Source organism: Triticum dicoccoides, chromosome 4B (genome assembly GCF_002162155.2).
Source record: "Triticum dicoccoides isolate Atlit2015 ecotype Zavitan chromosome 4B, WEW_v2.0, whole genome shotgun sequence".
NCBI classification, from domain to species: Eukaryota; Viridiplantae; Streptophyta; class Magnoliopsida; order Poales; family Poaceae; genus Triticum; species Triticum dicoccoides.
This window is the reverse complement of record NC_041387.1, coordinates 435,103,882-435,113,260: the sequence shown is the minus strand read 5'-3', so window position 1 is coordinate 435,113,260 and position 9,379 is coordinate 435,103,882. Positions and strand designations below refer to the sequence as shown.

Sequence of the window (9,379 nt, the reverse complement as noted above, 5' to 3'; positions counted from 1 at the left end):
GATGAAAATCCTAGGGGTGTGGTTTGGGTAGAATGTGAATTGTTGGCACATTTGCAAAATTGTCCTTCTACTTTTTCGATTTGAACCCGCGCTCCACATCTTACTCTCCCATCAGTAAATATGTATGCTTACTCTTTGTGTCTAGATAAAAAAAAGGTTACACGTTTTTAATGGAATATCTAATTTCGGATCTGTTTTGGCTATAATCTTTGTTTCGACGAGATCTTTGGAAGAAGAACAATATTGACTATGTTGTTTTTAATGACTTGAGCTTATAGATGTTGCGGTCAAGATTCAAAATAGAAAAATAGCCAGCATTAGTATTGTTTCGAACATGTCATCAAAATAATATTGATGGTCAAACCATATCTACATTCGGGTATATATGGTCCAACATATATGGCCATTCCTATGCTTGAAGATAGAAATTACAAATCTACATTTAATGTTGAGAGAGGGAAATGGTGTAGTGCGGCTTGATTTTTTTTTCATTCATCAGCTAGACTGCATCCGTCGGATCTCCATCCAACGGTCGAAAATAGCTTGGTGCACCCGTGCATATAGATTCGATGTGGTTGGGGGCATTAGTGCGTCACTTGCCGGCACGCCACCTAATCATGATAGCGGCGTCCCGGAGAAGGGAGAAGGCGTTGGTGGCGCTCCCCCCTCGTGCCGCTTCCTCCCTCTGGCTCCGTTGCCCGCCACCTCCCGCCCTTTTTAAACCCACCTCCACTGCCAAATTCGCGTCCGCCACTATCGCCGCTGCCTAACCAGGCTACAATCAGACAGCCGCGCTAGCTTCTGGCTACGACACGGCACGACGCGACGCGAGGCTCTCGAGAGCGCCAGGGAGATCGTCGTCTGCTGCGGCTAGGGAGGCGTCGGTGGTGGTCTGCTTCATGGGCTCCGCCATGGACCACGTCGGCGCGGCTGGCGGGAGGGCCAAGAAGGCGTCCGGCGGCTCGCAGCTGTGGAAGAAGGCGCTACTGCATTCCAGCCTCTGCTTCGTCATGGGCTTCTTCACGGGCTTCGCGCCCTCGTCCGTCTCCGACTGGCGGTCCGTGTCGCCCGCCGGGGTGGGGAGCAGCCACATAGTGAAGACGCCGCAAGTGATCGCGTCGGGCGCAGCCATGGACCGGAGCCTGTTGGCGCGGGATGCGGCCGCAAGAATCGGGGGCGTCCCGCGGCCTCTCCTGGTGGTCGTGACGACCACCGAGTCGACGCCTACGGCGGCCGGCGAGCGGGCGGCGATGCTAACCAGGATGGCCCACACCCTGCGGCTCGTGCCGCCGCCGCTGCTGTGGCTGGTGGTGGAGGCCGCCCCCGACGTGCCGGCGACGGCGAAGCTGCTGCGCGACACGGGGATCCTCTACCGCCACCTGACGTACAAGGAGAACTTCACGGCCGCCGAGGTCGCCGCGGGCAAGGAGCGCCACCACCAGCGCAACACCGCGCTGGAGCACATCGAGCGGCACCGCCTCGCCGCCATCGTCCACTTCGCCGGCCTCGGCGACGTGTACGAGCTGCGCTTTTTCGACCAGCTCCGGCAGATCAGGTACCGTCCAGTCCATTCCTCAGCCCTTGCATTCTCCCTCCATCGCGTCCTCCCAGCAGCAAAGTGAAAAAAGATCTTTCACTCGAGGAAAACAAGAAAGCTTTTTGCCTTGTGTTGGTGCGAGCAAAGCGCGCGGACGGTCACGCGGCGAACTACGCAGCTAGCGACCAAAGCGCTCACGCTCGCAGGGCTAGTTGCAAGCAACTTTGTCAGGTTGCCCCGAGCGCTACAGCTCACGCACCGCCTGGACGACCTCCGGCCCAGGGCTAGTTTAATCGCCGGCGACGATCCAATTATCCGGGCCATGTGATGTGAGGAAGCCACTCACCCTCCCCATTAAAGGGTCGTTTTTATCTCTCTGCTCCCATTCTTTTCCCCTGCCAGGCCTGCGCTGTACCACTTGGGATGGATCTCCAGTCAGTCAGGCTGGAACAGAGCAAGCAGTCCATTGCTTTGCGTTATTTTACTACGACGGCGACGTAACGGTCTTGTTCTGTCCTTGGGTGCCAATGGCAGGCATCAGGAAGGGGCGTTGTTGTTGCGTAGGAGACGCCCAAATGTGTCGGTAGAATGATTGGCACCCCTCAACTAACGGTGCGGGTGAGCGGTGTCCTTCCTCCCCGCGGGCCTGACAGGGAAACATGAGCTCCTGCCGGACGTTGCACGGCTGCTAACTGTCAAACTGGTACTTGCAATCGCGGCGTGTGAAACAGACGCCTTGCATGTTCTATTCGGGGTCGACGAATCCGAGCCAGTACGTACGTATACGGCACGGGTTTCTCGCTGTTATTTCCAGGCTGCTGACCATAGCCAGCAGCTGACTGGTTTTGTTCACTTCGCCAAAGAGGAAAGGAAGAGTGATCTTCGTCAGATCAGTTCTACCAGTATTGTCTTGTTGGTTCTGATTCTTGACCCTCTGCAGTTTCACCCGTCGGTTACTGGGTTTACTCCTATTTTGGAAATATTCGCAGTATCTGCAGCATCGCTCCCGTCGTGTTAGATTGATTAGCAATCTCCTGCATTAGTGACATTAGTGTCTGTAACACGGCAGTACTACTCAATTTGTTTGCGCAGTTCTCCGAGTATATATATACGGGTACTTATATGGTATGTCCAATCTGCATTTCAGCATACTCCAAAGTCCAAACTGCTGTCAGAAATTGACGTCTAGCATAGTTAGGCAGAAAAAAAAGGTGTTTCTACGAATTAATGCTTCAGAAACTGCATGCCAGCCATTTCGATCTGCGCGATAAGACATGCTTAATCACCAGCGCTAGTACCATATTTAGCAAGCCACTAATTTGCCGTCGCGGCAGCATGACATGGACGCCCTACTTACCAGCATCTTTTCAAGCTTTTCGCCACATGCGCGCCGTTTCCACCATCTAAATATTGTAGGTATCTAATCCAAATCTCTAACGCGAGCATCTGTTGCTTTTACGCGAAATCTTTTGCAGTACATTCGGTGCGTGGCCGGTGGCGAGGATGTCGCGGAACGAGCGGAAGGTGGTCATCCAGGGCCCTGCGTGCAGCTCGTCCAAGGTCCTCGGCTGGTTCTCCAGGGACCTGATGAGCAACGGCACCGCCGGCACGGGCGGCGGCACGGCGGCGACGTCGCCCGAGATCGACGTCCACGGCTTCGCCTTCAACAGCTCCGTGCTCTGGGACCCCGAGCGCTGGGGCCGCTACCCGACCTCCGAGCCCGACAAGTCCCAGGTCAGTCAACCATCAACCCTTCATTGCGTAGCAGTACAGTAGCAGTAGCACACTGCTTGCTTCCTCGTTCCTCGGCCGGCCGGCTCGATCGGCGTCGCCATGCATCCACGCCCGGAACTAACAGCAAGCATTCATATGGCCTTTCGCGCGGCACAGCGATGTCGCCGCGGCTGCGGAGGCAATTTTGCGCCATGAAAGCGGCGTCTCGCCCTGTCTGCTAGCTAGCCAGCTCTATTCGTGCATGTGGTACAGGTGGGGTTGGAAGGGAGGACGAGATGAGAAGGCCTCGACGCCTCGTGGCCCATCTGTCCCAACTTTTCCGGTCAAATTCAACTTGTCACGCGTCCTTTAATTTCGCATAAAGATCGGTGGAGGCCCTGGCCCTCATTCGTTTCATCAGGAAAATTGTTAATTTCTTCTCCTGCAAAAAGGAAAAAAAAATGGCGCGGGCGTCGGTCGGTACACCGAAGCTGCAGCAATCGACAAAGCGGATCGAATCCGAGAGGATCTGGAAATGGCAATGCAAATGCCAAATCGCTGGGGGCTTATCTTTAATTTAATCCGGTGCGGTGCGAGTGGTATGATTTGGTGGGGAGGGGCCCCGGCCGTGGGGATGAGTAGGATTTGGTGCAAGGCAAGACACGCTCGGTGTTGGTGGTTGGCCACAGCACCAGCACCCGGAAGCAGCAGTACTGCCGCAGTACCCCTGGCTAATAGCTAATGCCGTTCTTCAGAAAACCAGGGCTTCTTTTAGGTGCACAGCTGACTGTTTCACCTGTCATGAATCTAACCACTAAAGCACCCCCTCTTGCTAGTTGCTGCGATCAATCATGAGAGGCCGTTACAGCACGTTTCCATCTCTGTAATGTGATGATGCCAGACGACCTATGATGATTTTTCACTTTTGCAGGAGCTAACATGTTTTCTCGTATCATTGTTTCGCAGGACTCGATGAGGTTTGTGCAGCAAGTGGTGTCGGAGGATTATAGCAAGGTGAAGGGCATCCCTCCAGATTGTCTGGAGATCATGGTATGGGGCGTCGACACAACGCCGCCGACCCCCACTTCCTCGCAACAAACTCCGGGGAATAAGAGGAGGTAGAAGGGAGAGTTGTAGAGGAGATCATCGGATCCAAGAGCCGGACAAGCTGCTGCCTATACTGTACATGCAAGGATCGCACCAGTAAGGTGTTGATGCTCCTAGTAGCTGCAAACATAAGAACTTTTTTGGTTTTCGTTATAGGGGACGGGTCGGCAAGTATCCTCCCGGGCAATATCGTCGTGTTGTACATCGTACTCACCTTTTCTTTTCTCTTCAACAAATTGTGATATATGCATACTTTCTTTTCTCTTCTTTTCTCTTCTTTTCTTTTCACTTATTTTCTTTTGTTTTTGTTTCAAGAGGTTTAGGTGATTACATGACACCCCTTGAACTGTCTCTAAAGAATGAATGAACAAAAGGCAGGTACAAGCTGAAGATATATCTTTTGCTCTCTACATTTTTTCTTTACAAAAGGGGGATCATCCCTGGCCTCTGCCTCATTACGATGCACACCGGCCATTTTTCTTGCTTACAGGTGTGCTTGAACTGTAAGTTAGGGTTTCTGCCTCCTCCTTCCTTCACAAAAAAGTTAGGGTTTTTGCCTCCCGCCGTCGCCGCCACAGGTCCGCCTCCTCTCCGGTGGCCCTAGGGCCATGGGGGCGCGGTGGATCTCGGCAAGGGCCGGTGGGAGGGCTCCGTTTTTAGTCGTTTCTTTCAGTTTTGCTAGGGTTTGTGTCCTGCTTAGAAAGACGAGACGGCGGCGGCTCCCTGAAGATGGAATAAAGGTCTTCCCGCTTAGTCCCCGTTCCGGCGGCGCGTCTAGCACCGTTGGTGGGCGTGTGGAGGTGTCAGGACCCCGACTCGATGTCACATCGATCTAGCCGGTAACACCTCATATCACTTTGCGGCCTCACGCACGGTATCCCCACGGGTGTCGCCTTACCTTTGCCCGGGACCGTTTGCGCCTTTTGGCTCACGTATATGATAGTGTCGCTAGCATCCATATGGTAAGGAGCCCGGGCTGACAAGACTAGTCGTAAACCCAAAGTGGCACAGACTTACAGGGACAGGCATCCATGACCCAGCTTCGAACGTGTCGATCATCAGCAAATGGGTCCGGGCTGTAGCACTGGGCTAGCAGGACTCCGGTAAACCGGGCTGTAGCGGGCTAACAGGACTCCGGTACTCAAAGCGTGACATTACCCCGAAGGGACAGACACAGGAACGAAGAAGGACACATGCCAGCCAGCCTAAGTGTTCCAGAGCAGTAGCAAGCTACCATGGCTCAGCGGTAACACTAGGAGACATTTCCCGGTAAGAGAGGCTACTAAAGATAAACAACTAGATAGTCAGATCCCACACATACCAAGCATTTCAATCATACACACAATATGCTCAATATGTGCAAATACAACGAAGCATCACAACATAACTCTACGACACAAGTACTTTATTTAAGGCTCAGGGAGCCATACATAACATACACAAAGGTACGGGTCTCACGACCCAACATACAAGTCATACAGTCATACAAACCAGCAGCGGAAGTAACTTGTCTGAGTACAGACAACTTAGTAAAATAAAAGAGGCTTGGAAAGCCTAGCTATACTACATGGTCCTTCACAAGCTCAGGGTCACCACCTGGGCCTTTAGCCTACTCGTTGATGTCAACGTCTACATAGAACCCATCAGAAGGGGTTGCAGCGTCTTCTGTAAAAATGTAAATTATAGCAACATGAGTACAAAGGTACTCAGCAAGACTTACATCAGATCCTACATACATGCATATTATCAAGAAGGGTTGGTGGAGTTATTGCAGCAAGCCAGCTTTGACTCTTGGCTAGACTATCCTACGATACTTCAACTTGAAATGGTTTTTCGCACACGAGTCCACTACTCACCACTTCAATACACTACCGAGGATCCACCTCTGTCTTCCTACGGAAGAGCCATCCTCGGCACTCACACTTATCTTGAGGCTTTTAACAGTTTCCATTTACTTGTCTATGAACTGTATAGGCAACCAAGTAGTCCTTTACCGCGGACGCGGCTATTCGAATAGATCATGTTAACCCTGCAGGGGTGTACTCCTTCATACACGCTCTCACCACTTACCGTCGTTTACACGACATGTACTCGGCAACCTTCAAGCGGAAGCCCAACGTGGGTGTCGGCCACGACCTACCTCATCACCTAAGCCTCCAGTCCAGGTTTATCGCCTATCCAGGTTCCATCCGCAGGGAGTCCGGCCGAGGTTTCCCATACGGCCCCGAACAATGTGAACAGGGTTCCCGAGATACTAACGGGTATTCGGTACACCGTGCCATGTACCTACCACATCACAGCCCACCCCTACGGTCAGCGCTGTCCACGGCCTCCAGTAGGCTACAAACACCAGAAACTACTTGCAACTCCTGGATGGAGAACTAGGGTGAATAAGAAGCCGAGAGGGTCCATTGGTTTCGGGCCCAATGCATGGTAGTAGCTGATTCTTAAATCACACATACAGATCTCAGTGCTTAAGGTCGGCTTCAATGAAACAACCCACCATGTACTCCTACATGGCCTCTCATCGATACCTTTACCAAATCGTGTTCACCACACCACTCTCATTACCGACATAAACATTTCACTCTAGCCCATCACCCAGATGAACCAGACCTGACACGACTCTAAGCATAGCAGGCATAGCAAGGTAGGAACAACACATACATATGGCTCAAACAACTCCTACACATGCTAGTGGGTTTCATCTAGTTACTGTGGCAATGACAGGTCATGCAGAGGAAATGGGTTCAACTACCGTAGCACACAGCAGTTTGAAACGCGTTGTCTTAATGCAGTAAAAGAGAGCAGAAGCGAGAACATGGGATTGTATCGATATGATCAAATGGTTGGTTGCTTGCCTGATGGTTCGATGCACTGATACGGTTCTTCGTTAGGGTAATCACGGTACTCCTCGGGGGCAGAACCTGCCGCAGAGAACACCAATACACAAACATTACCAAACAGTATGCAACAATATGATGCATGCATGAGACATGGCAAAATGAGTGTATTGGGCTAATGCAACTAGGAACAGATGGGTTTGAACTAATTTGAACCATTGATTCAAAGTTCAAACTCATAAGTTGCCATTTAAGGTGTTTTATCTTGTTCTGTGATAATCAGCAGGTTAGCTTGTTTAAACATGCATGAAACCAGTACAGATGGAAAGATTGGATTTTTCTGATCATTTTTCATATATAATTTGTCCAATTTGGAGTTACAGAATAAAAGTTATGAATTTTTGAAGTTTAAATAATATTCTGGAATTTCCTGTGTAAAAATAATTCCAGTAATTAAATTACTGCGTCAGCACTACGTCATGATGACGTCAGTGGTCAACGGGCTGGTCCAGGTCAAACTGACCAGTGGGTCTCGCATGTCAGTATTCAATTAGTTTAACTAAATTAGATTTAAACTAACTGGATTAATTAACAGAGGGGGCCCCACATGTCATAGACCCAGGGGGTCAACCGGGGCCCACCCGTGGTCAAAGTCAGAGTCAAACACGCCGGCGTCTAGCCGCCGGCGAGCCCGACGCGGCGGCGAAAGTGCCTTTTGCCATTCCGGCAACCAAATGGACGGCGGAAGGCATCTACGTGTTGCTGAGGTTGAGCCGCGACTATTGGTGGTGGTGGTTGGGCTCGGGGTGGCCGGAGTTGGCGCCGGCGGGGACTTTGGCGGCCGCCGGAGTTCGGTTGAAGACGAACTCGTGGCTAGAGTGTGCGGTGAGGTGCGGGGAGTGCATGGTTAGCCCCAACGCGGCGTGGTGAGTGCGATGGACAAGGCGAGGTGGCCGGAGGATGGCCGGGAGCACGTCGGCGAAGAGGTCCGCGACGGCGCGTGCGGGTGAGCTTAGTGTGCTCGCTGTGGTGCACGAGAGAGAGAAAGAGAGGAAGTGGAAGTTAGCCCAGCTCACTGCGGTCTTGATGGAAAGGACGGCGTGGTCGGGGACGAGCTGCTGCGGCGGCGACGGCGAAGGGGATCTCCGGCGATGGCGGTTCGGGCGAGGTTGGTGCGGCGGCTTCGGGGCACGCGAGCGCTCGGGGCTCGGCTAGCTCGAAGAAGTAGAGGACGGCGGAGCTTCTGGACACGGTGGCGCGGCGTGGAGACGACGGGGAGCACGGCTACGGCGGCGGTGCGGCGACGGTGGCGTCGGCCATGGCGTGGGAGCGCGAGGGAGAGGAACTGGGGGCGAATGGAGGTGTCCAGGAGGGTCGGGGCGCGACGTGGAGCTCGTCCAGGCCATCAGGGCGGCGAGAGGGGGAGGCAGGGCGGCGTGCAGCTGCGTGGTGAGCTGCGGTGCCGCCGCCGAGCACCTTGGCTGCCTGCCTGGCAAGCCAAGCAGCTCGCTGGAGCGGTGGCCGGGCTGGGCCGGCCAGGTGGGCTGGCTGGTGGGCCTGTGGTGGCGCCAGGTAAGTTTTCCCTTTTTCTTTCTGTTTCTGTTTTTTTTAATACTTCTGCAACTTTGTTGAATTAAATAAAATACTTAGGCAACTCCTAAAATCACCAAATTACTCCTGGTCCATAGTTGGATTATTTCCAACATGAAACATTTTAGTTTGGAGATATTTGAGCATTTAAATATTTTATATAATTTTAAATGCCCAAATTCAAATATTTATGATTTAATTCAAAAACCCTAAGATGGCCTAGGAAAATGTGCACCACTTTTGGCAGAGGTTCTGAACCAAGACAAAAATGATGGGCATTTTAGAAGGGCATTTCAGGTTCATTGAAAAGTTTTTTTTAGTAAACCCTAGTTGGTTTCAAAGGGGACTGGGGGTTCTGTCATCCCCATTTCAAGTTTCTGATGAAAAAGTAGACATGATGCAACACTCTAATGCATGGCTAACTAGGATGTGACAACTCACCCCCACTCAAAAGAATCTCGTCCCGAGATTTGGGTTCCTCCGGGAAGAAGGCGGGATACTCGAGTCGAAGACGATCCTCCCTTTCCCAAGTTGCTTCATCCTCAGAATGGTGCGACCATTGAACTTTGAGAAACTTGATATTATGACG

At 52.1% G+C, this 9,379-nt stretch overlaps 1 protein-coding gene across 1 annotated transcript; it reads left to right on the top strand.

The window, feature by feature from the left end:
• Window positions 1-720: 720 nt before the first annotated feature.
• Window positions 721-4,751, top strand: LOC119290720 (probable glucuronosyltransferase Os03g0287800). The gene is made up of 3 exons (XM_037569353.1): window positions 721-1,555; window positions 3,013-3,271; window positions 4,217-4,751. Exons 1-3 carry the CDS (start codon window positions 900-902, stop codon window positions 4,370-4,372), a joined length of 1,071 nt encoding a protein of 356 aa, XP_037425250.1. The 5' UTR covers window positions 721-899; the 3' UTR covers window positions 4,373-4,751.
• Window positions 4,752-9,379: the final 4,628 nt, after the last annotated feature.

Bases quoted from the DNA above. Each gene is read 5' to 3' on its own strand.
- LOC119290720 (XM_037569353.1), top strand. From the start codon at position 900: ATGGGCTCCGCCATGGACCACGTCGGCGCGGCTGGCGGGAGGGCCAAG. The intron at 1,556-3,012 runs GTACCGTCCAGT...AATCTTTTGCAG, and splicing joins GACCAGCTCCGGCAGATCAG to TACATTCGGTGCGTGGCCGG. The intron at 3,272-4,216 runs GTCAGTCAACCA...ATTGTTTCGCAG, and splicing joins CCGAGCCCGACAAGTCCCAG to GACTCGATGAGGTTTGTGCA.